Below are 24,867 nucleotides of genomic sequence, written 5' to 3'. Positions count from 1 at the left end.
ATAAATTTGATAAAAATCAAAAACTCCCATTTAAATTTAAAAAAATCCAATTTAAAGTTTTTAAAAAACCCATTAAAAAAGAACTTTTTAAAAAAAGCATCACTTTTTATCCACCCTACCATAAACTGCTTTAACTGTACTGGGAAAATAACACCTCTCCGATGGCTTGCAGGTCTTGACTAATTTCCCATCTGCTCAGACTTTCTCTGCTTCTCCTGCATTTTTTTTTAATAAATTTTTTTTATTAGTTTTATTACAAAACAAAAAAACACACACAAAACAAACCATCATCTGTCATTACATCTTGTAGAAAGCGTATCCATTGGTCACAAGTACATTTCGTGCGTTCTGTCCACAATCACATATATTCCATTCAGTCTAGGTTGTACATGTTAAAAATTTATATATTTTACTATCACCAATTCACAATTTTCAAGATTTCAAAAACACAGCGGCCTGCTGGCATTTTTTTTCCCTTCCCCCAGTTCCAGTCAATATGCCATATCTCTATATCCTTACAACATATTCTAAAAAAATAAATAAAGTCAATTAGTAGGACATCTTATATTTCCTCTCTCTAACATATCTTTGTTATTATTATAGTTAACTAAGGGTTATTTACATTTTTCTCTCCTCTTCTCTCCACAAACGCAAAAAGCAACAATCTCTAAAGAGCAATCTATTAATATGTGTTAACGAAATGACCATTTAAAATCTAAGACAATCTAAAGAAAAAAGAAAGAAATATTGACATTTCTAATTCATAATCACCAAAGTATATGTTAACCTTCCCTTTTGTTTTTATAGTTGAAAGACAGGGAGAAAAAAAACCAGTTGTTTGCCATTTCTACTCCAAATTAAAATTTCTAATTGAAAATCTCCAAGATGTGCATTAACATTCCCTTTTATTATTGTAATTAGAGAAAGACAGAGAAGGAAAGGGAAAAAAAACAGTTGTTTGCTATTTACATCACATCACCTCTTATTCTAATCCAAATTATTTATAGCTTCATCAGAAGGTCTAAAGCACAAATTTATAGGTTTTATCATTCCACCAGATCTCAGTTGCAATTTGTGGCCTGGTTATTTATCCTAATTAAGGTTATCCTTTCATTGTTAATATCATGATATATTACATGTTAGCAACTAAACATTCAATAATAATCTATAAGAGTCTACAAAATACTAAAATCCCTACTTATTAACCATCAAAAATTAACTAATTTTATCATCAATTGGCATTATCAACCAGTGTCCTTCCAGTAGCAAAATAAATCTTTCTCTCTCGCCAGCAGCTGTGTCATCTCTCTTATTAGAATCTTTTCAGAATTTATCATTTCTCGCCGCACTCTGTAGCTTGAAGGATCTCTCATGTAATTTCGTCACTCTTTAATTGTTATTAACGTAGGCTTAACTTTGGTTATCAAACTTGTTTCTGAATATATTTGTCTTCTTAGTTCCATTTTTTTAACTCTTTTTTTCCCTCCTACATCTTGAAGTTGAAAGAAAGGCTCCAAGTTGTCAAAAACACTTTTCCAGCTTCCCTTCTTTTCACTTTCGCTCGTATTTAGTCCATTGATAGATTCATCTGACATCTTGTCTTTATTTTCTATATTTCCATTCTCTTCTTTAATCTCTGGGGCTCCAACCCCCTCCTCTTTAACTGTAGCACCCCATAAATTGTCCCATTTCTTGTCAAATCTCTTAAGTCCTTCTGCAATATTTTGAAGTCCAGCCAGGATGTTTTGGATTATTAAATTTTCTGCCTCTGAATATTGATCCATTTTTCAAAATGCAAAGAAATATAAAGGAAAAGAAATAGGAAGAGGAATCTGCCACTCTAGCCTGTCAAAATTTTAGGAAGTGTGTCTGTATTTATTTTGAATCTTAAACACCAGTTCTTTCAAGGTTTTTTAAAATAGGAAAGTTTTTATTCTTGCTTGTCTTTTTCCTTCTCTTGCCAAAATATTTACCAGAAGCACTAACAAAAACAAGGTTCGTGCTTTTCAAGTTTTTCCAAACCCTTCCATTGCAAGGTCAGTGAAACCAAGTGAAGGAGAACAAAAGATACATTGTAACCAAAACAGAAACAAAGTTCAGACTTTGGCTTCCAGGTGGCAGATTCAATAATTAGTCAATTGTTTTGTTTTTTGCTTTCCCTTAAATATCTTTCATATAATTTTAACCAATAAAAGGAAAAAAATTGTTGAAGTAAGAAAATAAGTTTAATTTAGCCAACCAAAAAAAAGGTAGTAAAAAGGAAAAAATAGAAAAAGAAGATCAGTCCATAGACTACAAGCAGGGAGACAGGAAAGGTTGCAATTACTTCAATCCACAAAACTTCATTACTAACTAGAGCAGGAAATCTTCTAATAGCAGTCCAATAAGTGTCAAGATCGCCGCTTTATTCTTACTTTGGGGACTGGGTGTTATTATTATTTTCCCAGTTTGGTCCCAGTTTGTGATGACATGAGCTAGGATGCTGCAACCATTCTAGGCCTATAACGGTCTCTTCCAATGGATATAAGTCTCTTCTCACAATTCATTCAACCTGACTCATCCTTTTTCCTCCCATCCTTCTAATCTAGAAGCATTCAAGGACCAGCAGGTTGCCTTCAGAGGATGTGCTACCAAGAACCTGTGCGACATGGGAGCAGTGGCATTGTTTGCTGCTGGCCACAATGTGGATGTCACAACCAACATGTGCAGGTTTGCACCAGGGATTTTTTCTCGACACAGCTTGGTCTGGTCCTTTCTAGTGGGGCTGCTCATTCTTGATACTTGCTTCTGATTTTTCCTAGAAACTCCCAGCTTTGCCTGTCTGGTCATCTTCTATGGTCCCTGCCTCCTTCTTCTACTACTCTGTTGGTTCTGCTTACATCTCCCCTTTCAGACAGGTTGTCCCAAAGGTACTTTTTTCAGGAGGCAACTGGACTTCCTTGTTTTTTTTTTGGTGAAGATTTTTTGCTTCTCCTTCAAGAAGCTTCTTCAGTTCTGACAGGATAATGGGGAATGGAAGAATTATCCTGTCAGAGGTGAAGATGGATAAGAAGCAAAGTAGAATAGATAGAATTCTTTTTGGCCAAGTCTGATTGGACACACAAGGAATTTATCTTTGATGCATAAGCACTCAGTGTACTTAAGGAGAATGAAATACATTCATCAAGAATAAAAAGATACAACACTTAGTCAAGGTGCATTAGGAAACAAATAAAACAATATAAATTGAAAGATACAAGCAACATGGTTATTGTAATAAGTTGGAAGAGACAGATACTAAAAGGAAGAGAAGAAAAATAGGAGCACAGTGTTAGTAATTTAGTTGACTGTTGTGGGAGTTAGTTGTTAAGCAGAGTGATGGCATTGGGGGAAAAACTGTCCTGTGTCTTGTTGTTCTGGTGTGCAGTGCTGTATAGCAGCGTTTTGAGGGTAGGAGTTGAAACCATTTATGTCCAGGATGTGAGGGGTCAATAGATATTTTGACAGCCCTCTTTTTGACTCATGCAGAATACAGCAAAAGAAAAAAACAATAAAGTCCAGTTGCCTCCTGACAACTTTGGGACAACCATCACCTGGATGACGGAGAATTTCTACAGACTGTCAGACAAGTTCTTCTAACTTTGATTTACCAAAGAACTGAGAAAGGCCGGCAAACCCTTTGTCAGCGTTCCAAGTATCATGTAGAATTAAATCAGAGTCCAAGGCAAAATGATTCTTAAAGTTCCAATTTAATAAATCAGACATCTTAGGAAATATGTGTATCCCAATTCTGGAAATTACATTAGAATCCCACCCAATTAAAAGTTCATGTTCCCACACCCACAATCCATCACAAGGTCCAAACTTCTTCTTCCAAACTGGCGTTTCCACCCAGCTGCTTCCAGTCAGGTGCAAAAATGCGGAGACAAAAGATGACCATGGTCTTCTAGAAAAGAATGACAACAATACATTCCACAATCCTTTCTATTCCCCACTCCCAACTACTACAGTAATGAAAAAGCATAATGAAATAAGAGAAAGTGTGGCAGGCCAAAATTCTAAAAGGAATATAATTGCAGGCCTGACACCCTTGTCTCTAGGAGTAGTTTACCTGTGGCTAAACACCCAGCCTGAAACATGAAGGGAAGTGTTGGGCATGGAATCAAATTGTGCACCTAGTTCCAATTTCTTCGGTCTTGGTCAGTGAGAAACAGAAGCTGTATTTACTCACAACATGGCTATTCCATTTCCTTTGTTTGCCCAACTGCAATATGGGCTAATCAAATGGAATCATGGAATATGGTCGGCCACCTAGCCCTATTTAAACACCAATTACACATATGAGAACACCGATTTAAGTTTGTAACAGACCTGATTAAGCCTGTTGTGTGAATGCAGTCATGATTGGACATTTCAAAGGAGAAAGGATAGAGGATAAAGGAAGCACATTTACTATTGCCCCTGAGTCTCTCCCTGCTCCACCTCACCCTTCTTTTTCGTGGCTGTAAGAAAATAAGCTTTAAAAGGTATTGCCACTACTATTCAGGCAATTTTTACTCACTTGATGCCATCTTAATGGCAGTTGAAAGTTAAGAAAGAATCTCACAGTGAGCTGGAAAATCCAAGCATAGTAATTAAACCCCATCACCACCCATCACCAACTCAAATCACCAACTGTAATCTCGAATCCGAGTGTCTTTGATCCCAAATTCTTACGGCTCTTTGGATTAAGCCCTTAATTCCATCCCCACCCCATTGTTTTTGAAAAGGCATTCCATCCTTCCATTCCCTGAGGATTCTGGCATTCTAATTTTTCAATATTGAAACGAAGTAATCCATTCCCCGTTTCCGTTTCTCCTTTTGGGTAAGTACAAACATTCTGAGTTGCACATCCTTTGACATTGATTGTTACAGGGAATGCTGCCACTGGGGAAGAAAAGGGGGAGAAGGAAGCATTTAGGAAAACTTTCTTAATTTTCTCTTCTTTTTTTTATTAAAAAGTTTTACAATTGTATACCTTTCCCCTTCCCTCCCTCCCCCACAATCCCACATCCTCTCCCCCCAATCTCCCAGAGCAAATACAGAGTATAAACATTTAGCAATCATACATTAAAATAAGCTAACTAACTTTAGCATCGTACCTTCGCTTATACTTTAACTCCCCTTTTGTAAAGCTAACTTTAGATAAATTGTAACATTCCTTGTTCATTCATTCATAAGCTAACTGAAATTTCTTAGTCCCATATTTATGTTGAATATTATCAGTCCATCTTCTCCATTCCAACGTGTATTTCTCATCTGAATGGTCCTTGAGGTATGCTGATATTTTAGCCATCTCTGCTAAGTTTGTTACTTTTAACGTCTATTCTTGAAGAATAGGCAATTCTTTCTTCTTCCAGTACTGCACCACCAACAATCTTGCTGCCGTTGTTAAATTCAGAATCAAATTAGTCTCTATAACTGTACAATCTGTAATTATACCTAACAAGAATAACTGAGGAGTAAACTTTATCCTCTTTTTAAGAATATTTTGAGTAATCCACCATATTTTTATCAAAAATGCTTTGACTTTTTTACATGTCACCATATTTGATAATACATAGCATCAGCACAATCACATCTCCAGCATTTAGATTGTAAGTTCGGATACATACAAGCTAATTTTTTAGGATATAAATGCCATCTATAAAACATCTTATAAAAATTCTCTATCAAGTTTTGGGCTTGCATAAATTTTACATTTCTTACCCATATCTTTTCCCATGTTTCCATCATATTGGTTCTTCAAAATTTTGTGCCCATGTTATCATACAGTCTTTTACTAGCTCTGTTTCAGAATCTGTTTCTATCAATATATCATGTAACCTTTTTATATGCATTTGACTCTGGTCCCTAATTTGTTTTACTAAATTATCCTCATTTTGTTTTCTCTTCATTTTTAATGGTGCAACACTGAGATACATTAATGAACGTAATGTATACATCCGGTCATCTAGAGAAAGTCTGTTGAACATTTCCCTTCCTTGTGAGGTAAATAAGGTATCAGGTTCCAAGTAATGCATCCATCATGGATGCATCCATCAAAACAATTACATTGTTTTGGCCGAAGACTCCATCCACCTCAGCTCTCCTGCCCTTCAGCTCCAAATCGTGTCAAGCTGACCCAGGATATAAACAATCCCACAGCCCGGTCAGATTTAGGCTTGACACAGGGATGGGTTGCTGCTGGTTTTACTACTGGTTCGCAACTCGTGCACAATCGCTTCACTCACGCTTGCCAGATGTGCGCTGCTCCTGCACTACTCAATGGAAATTGCAGGGCAATTTACAGTGAACTGCACACGTGCAGTCACTAAAATCCAACATGGCAGCGACATCAGCGGCGGTGAGGGAAGCAGTTTGGGGGTTTGTGTGTGTCCGGTGTGGGTCACTGCTGGTTCTGCCACCCAGGCCTGAATTCCAGCTGAACTGGGCCGAATTGGCAGCAACTCACCTCTGGCTTGACATAAGGAGTTGATGAGATGTTGGGTAGCCAATAGACTTGGACAGTTTCTTCCCCCCTTTGATTAATTAAGGGGGGGGGAATCTATCTCAAGTTTTTAATTGAAAGGTTTTCTTGTTGTTTCCGTCCTTAAAAAAAAGAGAGAACTGAACACTGCCAAAGACCGAAATATTCTCCCAAGGAATGAGTCCCATTTGGTTTTACTTTGCACTGTTTAAATTTCCTTCATTTCCTGTATGCTTAATTTTATTTGGTGTCTAAAATATTCCTCCCCAAGTCCTCCTCAAACTGATAAACTGATAAACTGATAAAGAATGAGGTACTTACATGCACGCATTTGGAATTTCGCATTGAAACATTGGACCTCATTGCCGAGACACAAGACAGTTCCATTTTCTATAGAGGAGCCATTTTCTTCATAAGCTCCCGGACAGGTCAACCCATTCGGTTTAAGGTCATTATGTCGTAGTACTGCAGAGAGGAAGTTTCGAAGTTAGCAAATAGTTTTAACAACCACAATTCCTTTCTGAGGTATTGAGAGCCCAATCGAGTGCCTAGATGTGGCCCTGCCTGTCCCATATAGGTACCACCCACACAAGCGACATAGGGTTGGCCATGCCCTCTCAGTCACATGACACCCACCCAGCCACGCCCACCCAGCCAGTCATTAGGACAGAGAACTGGTTGTTAAAAATTTGCAGCCCACCACTGCTGCAAAGTCACCAGTCACATGGGTCAATCATCATATAGCCCAGTTGCTGGGCATTTTCAATCTTCTCTGCTCAAAAACCTGCAGAAGAACTCCGATCGTTGCACTGATGCTGGATGGCGTTTTCTAGCTATATTGTTCTGCTTTTAGCTGCACGTTCTTTCTGAGGACTTTCATGCTAGTTGATCCCTCCAACACTAAACATCCAGGGTGCCAAAAGGGATCAGAAGTTACTCGTTCACACGGAGGAACTGCTGCTGGTTGTTAAAACGGACATTTTAATCTCAGGTTACTTACTAGGAAGAGGTCCCCAATTACAGCCGTCACTCTCACAACATGCTACTCTCTTCTGCTCATGTTTGTCGGCTAGCGATGTGCCGCTATAATAACCTTTGGTACATTGGTCAGTTCTTGCACAGCCTTTGAAAGTAAAGGACAGCATAGGAGTGTCTGCAAAATTTAATCAAAAGAAACAAAAACAAAAACCTCATTAGGGCAGGTAGCAGAGAAATAAAAACATCAAGCCTTCCAATTTAAAGGTTTAAGTTCAGATGCTTCAGATGATCAGTTCTGATTATTGGAGAGGGTTTCACCTGAGGATAGGGGCGGGAGGGAGGGGGGAAGAGATACATCTCATGCTTCTCCCTCCAGGATATCCTGAGATGAAATGGAAATCATGGAGAGGTGCCATAAAGAGCTGCGGTGGCGCAGTGGTGACAGTGCAGTACTGCAGGCTACTTCTGCTGACTGCCGGATGTCTGCAATTTGGCAGATCGAGACTCACCAGGCTCAAGACTGACTCAGGTGGGTAAAATGTGAACCGAGATTGTTGGGCGCAATAAGCTGACTCTGTAAACCGCTGTAAACAGCTGTGAATATAAGTCTAAGGGCAATTGATTTTTCCTTTTCCTTTTCCTTTCCCCCTTGCCCCCTTTCCCCCTTGCCCCCTTTCCCCCTTCCTTTTCCTTTCCTTTCTTTTCCTTTCCTGTTAGAGTGCAGCATTGCAGGCTAACTTTGCCCACTGCCAGGAGTTCAATCCTGATGGGCTCAAGATCAACTCAGCCTTCCGTCCTTGAGGTCAGTAAAATGAGGACCCAGATTGTCGAGGGTGAGAGGCTGACTCTGCAAACTGCTTAGAGAGGGCTGTAAAGCACTGTGAAGGAATATATAGGTCTAAGTGCTATTGCTATTGGAGAGCATTTCAACACTTTTGACTTCACCCAGGAGAAAGGGAATATTTCCTCTTTTTAAGCTGAATGAGGCGCAGTATGATAAGATTGACAGAAGCCATTCTGTTCCTGGGTAAAAGGCAACTAGACGTAGGAAACAGCCCAGGTACAGTGAAATGTCTGTTGTGACTCCCACCAACACCTACAAATTACCCCTTGATGCTTTGGGGACCAAGGGATGAACATGGCAAACATCGTTAAGACTGAAAGTGCATTTCACTCACTCATAGTGCTGCGAAAGGAAAGTGTAAGACAATGTCCTTCATTTGCTTTACATTCCACCATCTTCATGTCCTCGTTTCTGCATTCTCCCCTGCTGGAAATGCAGGTCTGGCATTTTAAAGATGCCCCTGCAAATAAAAGAAGAAAAAAAGGAAGAAAGAAAGGAAACTTCTAATCAGTCATGCTGTAGTTCTAGCAGTGTTCAAGATCTGTAATGAGATATTTACCATATTTTTCGGAGTATAAGATGCACTGGATTATAAGACGCACCAAGGTTTTGAAGAGGCAAATAATAAAAAAAAGGTTTTGCACTCTGCAAACCTCCCAAAAGAGGCCCATTTTTCATGAAAATGCACCCATTTTTTAAAAAAGGCATGAATAGCCTTTAGGGGACTTGTACAGTGCTCCTGGGGCTTGGAGATGGGGGTCAAAATTGAGCAAAAAACCAGCCTGTATTTTGCTCGTTTCTGCCCTCCCCAGCCCCCAGGAGTTCTCTGAAAGCCTCCTACAGGCTCTGCATGGTCATTTTGGAGAAGGGGATGGGGATTTGGGAGGCAAAAAAAATGCTGTATTCAGTGTATAAGATGAACCCAGATTTTCAGTCTCTTTTTTGAGGGAAAAATGTGCATCTTATATTCTGAAATATAAGGTAACAAATAGTCCTCAACTTATGGTGATCATTTGAAATAGGGAGATTCCCTGAGAGAACCCACAATTGAAGTTCTTCCTTACTTTGGGCAAATCCTTAAACACAATTTAGTCCAAATGCTTCCAGATTTCTCTTACCTCACATATTTACCACTGGTGTTACTTACCTGTTGAGATGACTGAAGACAGGAAGCACAAGACAAAAATTCTAGCAGACATTATGGATCGACTGTGTTTAGGGAAGGCAGTGAGAGACATTTATAGTTGCTGGCATTGGCCTACTGTGGAGGATGAGTTGGAAGAATTCTGCTGTGTAGGTGGAAAGGGAGTTGGAGATGACAATCAAATACTATACACAGGAGTAGAGCAACATCATTTTACACAAGAAGTCGGGGAAAGGGAAAACCTGTACAGAATCCATCCAAATGAGTAAGGCAATTTGTCATATTGACAATTATATGGGCCCCATGTTTAACAGAGGGTTTGCGTGTCAGTAATGCCCATCGATTAATGGGTAGTTACTGGGGTAAGAAATGAGATCAAAATCACCATTGGATTGAGATCATTTTGGTAACTTTTTAGGAGGAAGTGTGATCAGGCAGTAGAAGCACCTGGCTCCATAGTGATGACTGTGAGAGGGATCTTGGAGTCCTAGTGGACAATCATTTAAATATGAGCCAACAGTGTGTTGCAGCCACCAAAAAAGCCAACACAATCCTAGGCTTCATTAACAAAGGGATAGAATTAAGACTATGTGAAGTGTTAGTACTGGGTTATAATGCCCTGGTAAGATCACACTTTGAATATTGCATCCAGTTTTGGTCCCCCCAACGTGCAGAGAAGAGCAACAAAGATGATTAGGGGACTGGATGATAAAACATATGAAGAACAACTTCTGGAATTGGGTAGAAAAGAAGGATTAGGGGTGACATGATAGCAGTGTTCCAATATCTCAGGGGTTGCCCCAAAGAAGAGGGAGTCAAGCTATTCTCAAAGCACCTGAAGGCAGGACAAGAAGCAATGGGTGGAAACTAATCAAGGAGAGAAACAACATAGAACTAAGGAGAAATTTCCTAACAGTTAGAACAATTAATCAGTGGAACACCTTGCCACCAGAAGTTGTGAAAGTTCCAGCACTGGAAGTTTTTAAAGAAGAGGTTGGATAACCATTTGTCTGAAGTGGCATAGGGTTTCCTGCCTGAGCAGGGGGTTGGACTAGAAGACCTCCAAGGTCCCTTCCAACTCTGTCATTCTCCAGGAAGATGTGATGAAAGAAGAATGTCCTCCAGATTCGTTTCTCTAGCCTCTTTATCTATGGGCTGAAAAACTGGGGACACTCCTAGTTGAACATGTCTACTCTGTCCATCGAGGCCAGTTTGCCACTCACAGAGATAGGAGACACATATGACTTAAAGAACCAGCCATTCCTAGAAACTGTTGATTGTAAATCACCCTGAATTCAATGTCGTCGCTTTCCATCTGTGTTGTACTGGATTGCAGCACAACACTTGGCAAGAATTCACATAAATTAAGCTCTGCAACTTTTTGGACCATTCCATAAGAAAGTCCAGAATCATGAGCTGTGTGGGGGAGGGAAAGGATGATGGATAGATGTGGGAAAGAGTAGCTGGTTGAATGAGGAAAGAGTGGAACCTGGTCCCTCTAAGGCTTGGCACCAGCTCCCTTGTCCCTTCAGCCTTAGGGTAAAACTGCTTTGCAAACAACAGAAAGACTCGTTTGGTGTCATTGAATAATTTAGAGATATATAAAGACATATACAGACATATTTATATTTCTTAAATTGCTATAGGATAATTGATTGTGGATTAACATAGATAAAATAACCTAAATCAAGGGATTACTTTAAAAAAAATTTAAAAAATTTTTAAAAGTAATTAATTAAAGAACAACAAACTTAACAGCAAAGCAAATATACTATACTATCAGTAGTAATTAGTGTAACAGAATATATTAATAGCAAATTTAGGACTGTGATCAAAAAAGAAAAAAAGAATATTGATAGATAGAAAGAAGTTAAGTTGAAATAAAATAATAGTTAAGATATTGGATGCAACGTTGGTAGAACATGTGCACTATATTAAAAGAACGAGATAAAATTTTAAAAGAGATGAAGAGTATCACAACAACATCATTGAAAGACAGAAAAAAGACAACTGTAAGTCCAGCAATAATGGTATCGACTGCCTTTCAAGCGAGCCATTCAAGAAACCATGATCAACCTTCAGGAGGCAATAATTAAAAACCGCAGTGAATTGAAAGCGGAGATGAATGAAATGAGAACAGAGATGAGTGAAATGAAAAATAAAGTTAAATATGATATACAGAAACTAGATGATAAAATGGGAATAATACAACAAACACTGGGAAAAAGTGAATAGTCAATAAAAGTGGTAGAAAAAAGAACAGAACAAATGGAGAAGAAACTAGAGCTAGTTGAAAAAAAGATGAAAACATCAAACAAAGACTTAGAAGACTCCTTCATCCATCTGGAAATGGACCGTGCGGCATTTTATCTCTGATTCCAAAACATAACAGAAACAAAAGAGGAAGATTTACAAATGATAATGACAGAAATAATAGCAGAGTTGTTACAAAGAGACAAGCATGAGATACTAAATGAGTTCAATGATGTTTACAGGGTAAGCACTAAATTATGCCAGAAGACACCGATTGCCTAGAGAAGCACACATTAAATTTGCAAGGAAAAAAGTGAGAGAGGTCTGGAGGGCTGCTGAAATGGACCCATGGTTTTCATCTAACTAGCCCATTGGTATGCTTGTGCTTGCAGTCTGTGTGATGACAATTTTGAACTACATGCACTTTTCAGACTGAAGTTCTCATAAGGGGTAAATTATTGGAGACTTTTTCAGTAAGCAGACCTTGGATATCTTGGACTTGGCTTGGGTTTGCAGCCTTCTGAGCTAAATGATATTTTGACTGTCCTTGGTTGCTTATGGCGCAAGGGAGCTGTGTGTAAGTTGTAGACCTGTGATGGTGAGCACATAAAACCCTCTCTGTGGGCACGTGCGCTGTTATCAGCTGCTCTTCTGGTTTACGGTGCACCGATGCACGCCAGCCAGCTGGTCTTCGCTGGCTGTGGAAAACAGCCTGAAAACGGCTCGAAGAATGCCCCCAAAACAGGGCTGGGGGGGGGGCATTTTCAAAAACTTTTGCCTGCACAAAATGCTCTCTCACAGCGAACTGGTGGTAAACTGTTTAGGAACCCAGCACTGGTGCAGATATGTCAGTTGCACAATCCTGGCAGCCATTTTTACTGTTTTGAGCCTGTCCTGAATTTACCCAATGCTCTCACTTGTGTTATGAGGGGAAAAGGAGTCCAAGCAAGGGAGGGCATATATCAATATTTGCACGATAGTTGGCACAATGCCATGGCTTCTTGTGCTCCCTCAGGCTGCTCAGTTTGTTCTCTCTGTGCTAGACAAAAAAATTGAGGAAGAACTTTCTAATCACTTTTCTATGGGACCTATTTGAAACACTCTGGATCAGCAGTTCAGGGCATCCTGTCTGATTTTATAAACTATTCTGCCATGAGTGTTCAGCAAATGATTGTGGTTGTACACAAGGAATTTATCTTTGGTGCATAAGCTCTCAGTGTACTTAAGGAGAATGAAATACATTCATCAAGAATAAAAAGATACAACACTTAGTCAAGGTTACTAATAAGTTATCAAATCGCATTAGGAAACAAATCAAACAATATAAATTGAAAGATACAAGTAACATGGTTATAGTAATAAGTTGGAAGGGACAGATACTAATAAGGAAGAGAAGAAAAATAGTAGCACAGTGTTAGTAATTTCGTTGAATGTTGTGGGAGATAGTTGTTAAGCAGAGTGATGGGGAAAAACTGTTCTTGTGTCTAGTTGTTCTGGTGTGCAGTGCTGTATAGCAGCATTTTGAGGGTAGGAGTTGAAACCATTTATGTCCAGGATGTGAGGGGTCTGTAGATATTTTGACAGCCCTCTTTTTGACTCATGCAGAATACAGCAAAAGAAAAAACAAGAAAGTTCAATTGCCTCCTGAAAAAGCACCTTTGGGACAACCATGACCTGGATGACGGAGAATTTCTACAGACTGTCAGACAAGGTATTGTAACTTTGATTTACCAAAGAACTGAGAAAGACTAGCAAACCCTTTGTCAGCGTTCCAAGTATCATGTAGAATTAAATCAGAGTCCAAGGCAAAATGATCTTTAAAGTTCCAATTTAATAAATCAGACATCTTAGCACATCTGTGTAGGCCACCTAGCCCTATTTAAACACCAATTACACATATGAGAACACTGATTTAAGTTTGTAACAGACCTGATTAAGCCTGTTGTGTGAATGCAGTCATGATTGGACATTTCAAAGGAGAAGGGATAGAGGCAAAAAGAAGCCCCACCTCACCCTTCTTTTTCGTGGCTGTAAGAAAATAAGCTTTAAAAGGTATTGCCACTGCTGTTCAGGGAATTTTTACTCACTTGATGCTAGCTTAATGGCGGTTGAAAGTTAAGAAAGATTCTCACAGTGAGCTGGAAAATCCAAGCGTAGTAATTAAACCCCATCAACACCCATCATCAACTCAAATCACCAAGTGTAATCTCGAATCTGAGTGTCTTTGATCCCAAATTCTTATGGTTCTTTGGATTAAGCCCTTAATTCCATCCCCACCCCAATGTTTTTGAAAAGGCATTCCATCCTTCCATTCCCTGAGGATTCTGGCATTCCATTTTTTCAATATTGAAACGAAGTAATCCATTCCCCGTTTCCGTTTCTCCTTTTGGGTAAGTACAAACATTCTGGGTTGCACATCCTTTGACATTGATTGTTACAGGGAATGCTGCCACTGGAGAAGAAAAGGGGGAGAAGGAAGCATTTAGGAAACCTTTCTTAATTTTCTCTTCATTTTTTTTTATTAAAAAGTTTTACAATTGTATACCTTTCCCCTTCCCTCCCTCCCCCACAATCCCACATCCTCTCCCCCCAATCTCCCAGAGCAAATACAGAGTATAAACATTTAGCAATCATACATTAAAATAAGCTAACTAACTTTAGCATCGTACCTTCGCTTATACTTTAACTCCCCTTTTATAAAGCTAACTTTAGATATATTGTACAATCCTTGTTCATTCATTCATAAGCTAACTGAAATTTCTTAGTCCCATATTTATTTTGAATATAATCAGTCCATCTTCTCCATTTCAACTTGTATTTCTCATCTGAATGGTCCTTGAGGTATGCTGATATTTTAGCCATCTCTGCTAAGTTTGTTACTTTTAACGTCCATTTTTGAATAGTAGGCAAATCTTCCTTCTTCCAGTACTGCGTCACCAACAATCTTGCTGCCGTTTTTAAATTCAGAATCAAATTAGTCTCTATAACTGTACAATCTGTAATTATACCTAACAAGAACAACTGAGGAGTAACCTTTATCCTCTTTTTAAGAATATTTTGAGTAATCCACCATATTTTTATCAAAAATGCTTTGACTTTTTTACATGTCACCATATTTGATAATATGTAGCATCAGCACAATCACATCTCCAGCATTTAGATTGTAAGTTCGGATACATACAAGCTATTTTTTTAGGATCTAAATGCCATCTATAAAACATCTTATAAAAATTCTCTCTCAGGTTTTGGGCTTGTGTAAATTTTACATTTCTTACCCATATCTTTTCCCATGTTTCCATCATTATTGGTTCTTCAAAATTTTGTGCCCATTTTATCATACAATCGTTAACTAGCTCTGTTTCAGAATCTGTTTCTATCAATATATTATATAACCTTTTTATATGCATTTGACTCTGGTCCCTAATTTGTTTTACTAAATTATCCTCATTTTGTTTTCTCTTCATTTTTAATGGTGCAACACTGAGATCCATTAATGAACGTAATGTATATGTCTGGTCATCTAGAGAAGGTCTGTTGAACATTTCCCTTCCTTGTGAAGTAAATAAGGTATCAAGTTCCAAGTAATGCATCCATCATGGATGCATCCATCAAAACAATTACGTTGTTTTGGCCGAAGACTCCATCCACCTCAACTCTCCTGCCCTTCAGCTCCAAACCATGTCATGCTGAATTCACGTGAGAGTAACCCAGGATATAAACAATCCCACAGCCCGGTCAGATTTAGCCTTGAAACAGGGATGGGTTGCTGCTGGTTTTACTACTGGTTCACAGCTCGTGCACAATCGCTTCACTCGTGCTTGCCAGATGTGTGCTGTGCATGCACTACTCAATGGAAATTGCAGGACAATTTACAGTGAACTGCACACGTGCAGTCACTAGGCCCAGGATACCTGCGAGACCACCCACTGCCACCGGTAGCCTCCCACCATCGAGTGCGATTCCCACAGAGTCGGCCTCCTCAGGGTGCCGTCGGCCAGACAGTGTCGGCTAGTGACCCCCAGGAGGAGAGCCTTCTCTGTGGGAGCGCCTTCCCTCTGGAATGAGCTGCCCCCGGAGCTTCGTATAATCCCCGACCTCCGGTCCTTCCAACGCGCCCTAAAAAGTCGGCTTTTCCAGCAAGCCAGCCTGGCCTGAACAAAACAAAACAAATTATTGATCATTGTTAATTTTAATCAATTTTTTTAAAAAAAATGTTATTGTTAATCCGAATTGGGTTTGTTTGGGATATTCTATTTAATTCTTTTTAACTTTTGTAATATGTGTTTTTTTTTATTTATTTTTATTACATAAACCACACATACATACATAAGAAAAAAATATGTGTTTTTTTTAACGTTGTACGCAGCCCTGAGTCCTTGGGAGAAGGGTGGCATATAAATTCAATAAATCAAACCAAACCAAACTAAAATCCAACATGGCGGCAACATCAGCGGCAGTGAGGTAAGCGGTTCGGGTGTGTGTGTGTGTCAGGCCTGGGTCGCTGCTGGTTCTACGAACCCGGCCTGAATTCCACTACCGGTTCGGCTGAACTGGGCCGAACCGGCAGCAACACACCTCTGGCTTGACATAAGGAGTGGATGAGATGTTGGGTAGCCAAAAGACTCGGACAGTTTCTTCCCAGAGGCATGTCCTACCTCCTTGCGCCCCATGTCAGCTATCCCCAAATTACTAAAAATCTATTTTAAATCAAGCAGTATTTGGCCTCCCCTTTCATTAACAATGGGGGGGGGAATCTATCTCAAGTTTTTAATTGAAAGTTTTCTTGTTGTTTTGGTCCTTAAAAAAAAAAGAACTGAACATTGCCAAAGACCAAAATATTCTCCCAAGGAATGAGTCCCATTTGGTTTTACTTTGCACAGTTTATGTTTCCTTCATTTTCTGTATTTTTAATTTTATTTGGTGTCTAAAATATTCCTTCCCAAACTGGTAAAGAATGAGGTACTTACATGCATGCATTCGGAGTTTCGCATTGTAACATTGGACCTCATTGCCGAGACACAAGACGGTTCCATTTTCTATAGAGGAGCCATTTTCTTCATAAACGCCCGGACAAGTCAATCCATTCGGTTTCAGGTCGTTATGCCGTGGTACTGCAGAGAGGAAGTTTCGGAGTTAGCAAATTCCTTTCTGAAGTATTGAGAGCCCAATCGAGTGCCTAGATGTGGCCCATGGGGACAGCCTGGAAACAGCAAGGAACCAGCCATGATGCCTCTGCCAGCAAAATTGGAGCTCGGGAAGACTGTGCATGGCCCTGCCGAGCTCGATTTTTGCTGGCAGAGGGTTGCAGGAAGCCATAACTTCTCACATGTGCAAGATCCAAGATGGCTGCGAGGCTTTTTTCGTCGTGAGTTTCTCCGACGAAAATGCCTAAAAAAACCTCCGGCAGCGATTCTGAACCGGAGAAAGAAGGTTTGCCCAGGATGCTTAAGTTTCTGGGGACCCAGGAAGACCAGCCAGCGGTAGGGGTTGCCACTTTGGGATGACCCTGGACGACGCCGGCTCCAGCGACTCTGGCGGCTTCCGTGCTTTTCCAGCTTTTCCGGCTGTTCCGGCTGTGTGACGGTGAGGGAAAGAGTTCCAGCCGGATAACAGTGACGGCGCTCCTCGGAGGCTTTGTCGCTTATTCCACCTCCCTGCCCTGTCTACCAGCGGCGAGGACGGCAAAGACGAGGTCTTGGGGAGACCGCCCCTGTGCTGTGCAGACCGTGACGATCCCAGTAGTGTCGGAGACTCCGGTGATTTTAGCACTACTCTGGCCGTTTGACACCGAGGAGGCAGGCTTTATTCTGAGAACAGCAGCAACGTTCCCTGGCCATTTTAGTGCCTGTTTCACCTTTTCGCTTTGCCTGCCACTGACGGTGAGATTGTGGGAACTCCCTGGGGTGGTTTTACCCCCAGAAAGAAGACCCTTGGGCTGGGCTACCATTGAGACTGCGGGTGGACAGATGATGGCGGCATTGGGCATCCTCATTGAATCCCCGCAGCATTTTTTAACTAACAGTGCCCAGCTGACTGAACTTCCGGTTTCTTCCCCAAACGGACAAACAAACCGACATTACTTTAGAGGACGTGGATTGGGGTTGGGTGCCTGTAGAGGCTGCCCAAATTATGGGATTGACTGTGACTGCCATCATCACAACTCTCACAGACGCCCTCCCCTCCTCCCTGCTTTGCCCCGTGGCTTAGCCTTCGTTTTTAACATCATTATTGTCCTGGTTCTAACATCATTATTGCTGACTGTGAAGCCATCTGTGGAGAACTATTTGGCCTCCCCCGGAACTCGCAACTTTAATAGAACTTTCGCGCATTTTATAACTTTTTTCCTCTCTTTCTCCTTCTTAACAAATCCCCTTCTCTTCCCTTTCCCCTCTTTCTTTCTCCACTTCTAAATCTTAATTTCTAAACAGGTATGCTGAGTATATGGGATTGTATGTGAGTGTGTGTGTGACCCACTTTTATTGTTGTTACTGCTGTATTTGTGTTTTTTAATAATTACGTGGGGACTGGCTGTGTGAGTGTGTGAGTATGTCTGATTCGGAGGACCTGCTGGGGAAAGCGGGGGGTACCGGGGTGGTTGGGGGGACCATGGCCACGGGAGTGGGTCGGAGCATTGCGGTCATGACAGGGAGGGGCAGATATGGCGGGGACTTTAGGGCTAGCCATTACCGGGGAAGGAGGGTTCGCTACATTACAGAGATCCCTCCTTCCGGCCCTATGAGTCCCACTCCAAGACCAGATGGCGCGAGTAGCCAGGACCCTGGTCTCAGGCTGCTGTTGCTAAATGCCAGGTCTGTTATTCAGAAGGCTCCTCTCGTCCGGGACTTAATTGTTGACGAGAGGGCAGACCTGGCATGTATTACTGAAAACTGGCTGGGCACAGAAGGAGGAGTCCCCCTTGTAGAGATGTGCCCAGAGGGTTTTCAGGTGCTTCATCAGCCGAGAGCCCAGGGAAGGGGTGGCAGTGTGGCTATTGTTATCCGGGAGTCTTTGTTACCTCGTAGGGTCCCTGCTCCTGAGCTTGTCGGGTGTGAGTCCCTGCTGATAAAGTTGGACCTCAAGGGTCAAGTGGGTTTGCTGCTAACGTACCTGCCTCCCAACTGCGTTGCAGCATCCCTCCCCTCGCTCCTTGAGTCAGTAGCCGAGCTGGCAGTTGAGCTCCCCAGGCTTATTTTTCTGGGGGACTTTAACTTGCCATCGCTCAGTGAACGCTCTGACGGGGCGCAGGAGTTCATGGCTTCCATGACAGCCATGGGCTTGACCCAGGTAATTCGGGGCCCAACCCATACAGCGGGTCACATGCTCGACCTCGTATTCCTCTCGGAGCAGTGGATGTGTGATCTTGGTCTGAGGGGTAATGAGATCATACCCCTGTCGTGGTCAGACCACTGCCTACTGAGGCTTGACTTCCGGAGGCCAAACCCCCACCGTAGGGAGGAGGAACCGACCAGGTGGTTCCGCCCCAGGCGACTTATGGACCCTTTGAGGTTCCAGACGGAGCTTGGGGTAATTCCTGACGCTCTCGCCCACAGTTCGGCGGAGGCTCTGGTTGCCGCCTGGCATTCGGCGGCATCGGAGTCTCTTGACCGGATTGTGCCACTACGGCCCCTCCGGGTCAGTGGATCCCGGAGATCTCCTTGGTTCACCGAGGAACTCCGGGAGAAGAAGCGCCGGAGGAGACGCCTAGAGCACCTGTGGAGGTCCGATAAGTCCGAGGCGAACCGAGCACTTCTGACCACCTGCACCAAGGATTACAATCGGGCACTGAGAGCTGCCAAAAGAACGCATATCTCCGCCTTGGTTGCGTCTGCCGAGTCACGCCCAGCCGCCCTGTTTAGGATCACCCGCTCCCTCCTTAATAAGAGGGATGTGGGAGACCCCTTGCAGGGTAGGGCTGAGGACTATGCTCAGTTCTTGGCGGACAAAGTTGCTCGGTTTCGGTCGGACTTGGACTCCACCGCAGTAGATTCAGCCGAGACACAGGGAGATTACTTGGCAAACCATCTCTGGGTTGAGTTCCAGGATGTTGCCTCCGGGGATGTGGACAAGGCCATTCGAGCTGTAAGTGCCTCCACCTGTATTTTGGACCCGTGTCCCTCCTGGCTGGTTGCCAACAGCAGGGAGGTGACACATGGCTGGATCCAGGCGGTTGTGACCGCCTCCCTTCGGGAGGGGCACTTCCCCGCCGTACTTAAAACGGCGGTGGTGAGACCCCTCCTGAAGAAACCATCCTTGGATCCAGCCATTTTAAACAACTATCGTCCTGTCTCCAACCTCCCCTTTATCGGGAAGGTTGTTGAGAAGGTGGTGGCCTTCCAGCTTCAACGGGCCTTGGAGGAAGCTAGTTATCTTGACCCCTTCCAGTCCGGCTTCAGACCTGGTTACAGCACAGAAACCGCTTTGGTCGCATTGACCGATGATCTCTGGAGGACCAGAGATGGAGGCCATGCGTCCATCCTGGTTCTCCTTGACCTCTCAGCGGCTTTCGATACCATCGACCATGGTATCCTTCTGCGACGACTGTGGGAGGTGGGGGTGGGAGGCACTGTTTTGCAGTGGTTCTCCTCTTACCTCTCGGACAGGTCACAGTCGGTGTTGGTCGGGGGGCAGAGATCGTCCCTGAGGCCCCTAACATATGGGGTGCCGCAGGGCTCGGTCTTATCCCCCCTACTATTTAACATATACATGAAACCGCTGGGCGAGATCATTCGGAGGCACGGGATAAAATACCACCAATACGCGGACGATACACAATTGTATCTGTCCGCCCCGTGCCAACTCAAAGAAGCGGTGGACGTGATGAGCCAGGGCCTTGAGGCCGTTAAGAACTGGATGAGCGCTAACAAACTGGTACTCAACCCGGACAAGACCGAGTGGCTGTTGTGCTTTCCTCCCAATAATTTGGCCGACATTCCAACACTCAGGCTGGGGGGTCAAATTTTATACCCCTCAGATAGGGTCCGTAACTTAGGAGTCCTCCTGGATCCACAGCTGACTCTCGACCACCAGTTGTCGGCTGTGACCAGGGGGGCATTTGCCCAGGTTCGCCTGGTCCGCCAGTTACGGCCCTACCTGAACCGGGAGGCTCTCGCAACAGTCACTCGAGCCCTTGTGATCTCTAGGCTGGAATACTGCAATGGGCTCTACATGGGGTTGCCCTTGAAGAGCACCCGGCGACTGCAGTTAGTCCAGAATGCGGCCGCGCGAGTGATAGTGGGCGCACCACGGTTCGCCCACATTACACCCATCCTCCGCGAGCTGCACTGGCTGCCTGTTGGTCTCCGGGTGCGCTTCAGGGTACTGATGACCACCTTTAAAGCACTCCATGGTAGTGGATCTGGATACTTGAAAGACCGCCTTCTGCCGATTACCTCCCTCCGACCGATTAGATCACACAGGCTGGGCCTCCTCCGGATCCCATCCGCCAGTCAATGCCGACTGGCGACTACACGAAGGAGAGCCTTTTCTGTTGCAGCTCCGACCCTGTGGAATGATCTCCCCGTTGAGATTCGTACCCTCACCACCATCCAGACCTTCCGCACAGCCCTCAAGACCTGGCTCTCCCAGCAGGCCTGGGGATAGGTTTTCAATTTACCCGCCCGAATGTTGATTGTTGAATGTATGTTGTGGTTTACTATTTTATTATTGGTCACTTATAGTTTGTCTTGTTATTGCACACCCTTCCCTTCGTGATTGTAAGCCGCCCTGAGTCCCCTCAGGGAGAAGGGCGGCCTATAAGTCTTATTAAAATCTCTAAAAAATCTCTAAAAAAATCACCACCAAAAACAGAGCTTGGGAGCCTGTTTTCACTGGCAGTGCTCGGGCTACCACAGGTGCCCTCCAACATGAGTCATGCTGAGCTGGCCATGCCCCCCCCCCAATGTCAAACGCAACTCTGAGGCGGCCCTCAATGTAAACCTGTTTGAACCTCCTACTCAAAGCATTTTGACTACACTTCTTGTCATTCGCAGTCAGGAAAAGATTTCTTTTCCCCGGCTGGGTAAGCCAGACCCAGACTGACACTCACACACACTCTCTCTCCCTCTCCCTCCCTCTCCCTCCCCCACTCTCTCTCTCTCACACACACTCACACCTACACACACGTTGGATCATTCTCCCCCAATCCCCAGAGACCCCTGGATTCCCTTCCCAACTCTGCCTGTCCCATATAGGTACCACCCACATAAGCGACATAGGGTTGGCCATGCCCGGTCAGTCACATGACACCCACCCAGCCACGCCCACCCAGCCAGTCATTAGGACAGAGAACTGGTTGTTAAAAATTTGCAGCCCATCACTGCTGCAAAGTTGCCAGTCACATGGGCCAATCATCATATAGCCCAGTTGGTGGGCATCTTCAATCTTCTCTGCTCAAAAACCTGCAGAAGGACCCCTGATCATTGCACTGATGGTGGCGGGCATTTTCTAGCTATATTGTTCTGCTTTTAGCTGCAAGTTCTTTCTGAGCACTTTCATGCCAGTTGATCCCTCCAACAGTAAACACACAGAGTGCCGAAAGGGATGAGAACTTACTCGTTCACACGGAGGATCTGCTGCTGGTTGTTAGAACAGACACTTTAATCTCAGGTTACTTACTAGGAAGAGGTCCCGAATTACAGCCGTCACTCTCACAACACGCTACTCTTGTCTGCTTGTGCTTGTCGGCTAGCGATGTGCCGCTATAATAACCTTTGGCACATTGGTCAGTTCTTGCACAGCCTTTGAAAGCCAAGGACAGCGTAGGAGTGTCTGCAAAATTTAATCATAAGAAACAAAAACAAAAACCTCATTAGGGCAGGTAACAGAGGAATAAAAACATCAAGCCTTCCAATTTAAAGGTTTACGTTCAGATGCTTCAGATGATCAGTTCTAATTGTTGAAGAGGGTTTCACCTGAGGATAGGGGCGGGAGGAAGGTGGAAGAGATACATCTCATGCTTCTCCCTCCAGGATATCCTGAGATGAAATGGAAATCATGGAGAGGTGCCATAAAGAGCTGCGGTGGCGCCGTGGTGAACAGTGCAGTACTGCAGGCTACTTCTGCTGACTGCCGGATGTCTGCAATTTGGCAGATCGAGACTCACCAGGCTCAAGACTGACTCAGGTGGGTAAAATGTGGAACGAGATTGTTGGGCGCAATAAGCTGACTCTGTAAACCGCTGTAAACAGCTATGAATATAAGTCTAAGGGCAATTGATTTTTCCTTTTGCTTTTCCTTTCCCCCTTTCCCCCTTTCCCCCTTTCCCCCTTTCCCCCTTTCCCCCTTTCCCCCTTTCCCCCTTCCTTTTCCTTTCCTTTCTTTTCCTGTTAGAATGCAGTATTGCAGGCTAACTTTGCCCACTGCCAGGAGTTCAATCCTGATGGGCTCAAGATCAACTCAGCATTCCGTCCTTGAGGTCAGTAAAATAAGGACCCAGATTGTCGAGGGCAAGAGGCTGACTCTGTAAACTGCTTAGAGAGGGCTGTAAAGTACTGTGAAGCAGTATATAAGTCTAAGTGCTATTGCTATTGGAGAGCATTTCAACACTTTTGACTTCACCCAGGAGAAAGGGGATATTTCCTTTTTTTAAGCTGAATGAGGTGCAGTATGATAAGATTGACAGAAGCCATTCTGTTCCTGGGTTAATGGCAACTAGACATAGGAAACAGCCCAGGTACAGTGAAATGTCTGTTGTGACTCCCACCAACACCTCTAAATTACCCCTTGATGCTTTGGGAACCAAGGGATGAACATGGCAAACATCGTTAAGACTGGAAGTGCATTTCACTCACTCATAGTGCTGCGAAAGGAAAGTGTAAGACAATGTCCTTCATTCGCTTTACATTCCACCATCTTCATGTCCTCGTTTCTGCATTCTCCCCTGCTGGAAATGCAGGTCTGGCATTTTAAAGATGCCGCTGCAAATAAAGGAAGAAAAAAAGGAAGGAAGGAAGGAAGGAAGGAAGGAAGGAAGGAAGGAAGGAAGGGAGGGAGGGAGGGAGGAAACGTCTAATCAGTCATGCTGTAGATCTAGCAGTGTTCAAGATCTCTAATGAGATAATTACCATATTTTTCAGAGTATAAGACGCACTGGAGTATAAGACGCACCAAGGTTTTGAAGAGGCAAATAATAAAAAAAAGGTTTTGCACTCTGCAAACTTCCCAAAAACAGCCCGTTTTTCATGAAAATAGGCCCATTTTTAAAAAAAAAGTCATGAATAGCGTTTAGGGCACTTGCACAGTACTCTTGGGGCTTGGAGGTGGGGGTCAAAATTGAGCAAAAACCCAGCCTGTTTTTCACTCATTTCTGCCCTCCCCAGCCCCCAGGAGTTCTCTGAAAGCCTCCTACAGGCTCTGCACGGTCATTTTGGAGAAAGGGATGGGGTTTCGGGAGGCAAAAAACCCTGCTGTATTCAGTGTATAAAATGCACCCAGATTTTCAGCCTCTTTTTTGAGGGAAAAAGGTGCATCTTATATTCTGAAAACTAAGGTAACAGGTAGTCCTCAACTTATGGTGATCATTTGAAATAGGGAGATTCCCTGAGAGAACCCACAATTCTTCCTTACTTTGGGCAGATCCTTAACCACAATTTAGTCCAAATGCTTCCAGATTTCTCTTACCTCACATATTTACCACTGGTGTTACTTACCTGTTGAGATGACTGAAGACAGGAGGCACAAGACAAAAATTCTAGCAGACATTATGGATCGACAGTGTTTAGGGAAGGCAGCGCGAAACATTTATAGTTGCTGGTGTTTGCCTACTTTTGAGGATGAGTTGGAAGAATTCTGCTGTGGAGGTGGAAAGGGAGTTGGAGATGACAATCAAATCCCATACAGAGGAGTAGAGCAACATCAATTTACACAAGAAGTCGGGGAAAGGGAAAACCTGTACAGAATCCATCCAGATGAGTAAGGCAGTTTGTCATATTGACAATTACGTGGGGGCCATGTTTAGGAGAAGGTTTGTGTGTCAGTAATGCCCATCGATTAATGGATCATTACTCGGGTAAGAAATGAGGATCAAAATCACCATTGGGTTGAGATCAGTTTGGTAACTTTTCAGGAGGAAGTGTGATCAGGCAGTAGAAGCACCTGGCTCAACAGTGGTGACTGTGAGAGGGATCTTGGAGTCCTAGTGGACAATCACTTAAATATGAGCCA

At 43.1% G+C, this 24,867-nt stretch overlaps 1 protein-coding gene across 1 annotated transcript; it reads right to left on the bottom strand.

The window, feature by feature from the left end:
- Positions 1 to 13,565: 13,565 nt before the first annotated feature.
- On the bottom strand, positions 13,566 to 23,587 carry LOC116515206 (phospholipase A2 inhibitor and Ly6/PLAUR domain-containing protein-like). Its single transcript, XM_032227114.1, has 4 exons — positions 23,496 to 23,587; positions 22,321 to 22,473; positions 16,674 to 16,817; positions 13,566 to 14,158 (listed from the first exon to the last, which is right to left on the bottom strand). Exons 1-4 carry the CDS (start codon positions 23,560 to 23,562, stop codon positions 13,968 to 13,970), a joined length of 555 nt encoding a protein of 184 aa, XP_032083005.1. The 5' UTR covers positions 23,563 to 23,587; the 3' UTR covers positions 13,566 to 13,967.
- Between the last annotated feature and the right edge of the window lie 1,280 nt (positions 23,588 to 24,867).

Source organism: Thamnophis elegans, chromosome 12, assembly GCF_009769535.1.
Source record: "Thamnophis elegans isolate rThaEle1 chromosome 12, rThaEle1.pri, whole genome shotgun sequence".
NCBI classification, from domain to species: domain Eukaryota; kingdom Metazoa; phylum Chordata; class Lepidosauria; order Squamata; family Colubridae; genus Thamnophis; species Thamnophis elegans.
This window is presented reverse-complemented; position numbering and strand designations above follow the sequence as displayed.

Coding starts and splice junctions, on each gene's coding strand:
- LOC116515206 (XM_032227114.1), bottom strand. CDS start 23,562: ATGAAGATGGTGGAATGTAAAGCGAATGAAGGACATTGTCTTACACTT. Junction 22,474..23,495: donor TTCCTTTCGCAGCACTATGA/GTGAGTGAAATG, acceptor TAAATTTTGCAG/ACACTCCTACGCTGTCCTTG. Junction 16,818..22,320: donor TAATTCGGGACCTCTTCCTA/GTAAGTAACCTG, acceptor TCCTCTCTGCAG/TACCACGGCATAACGACCTG.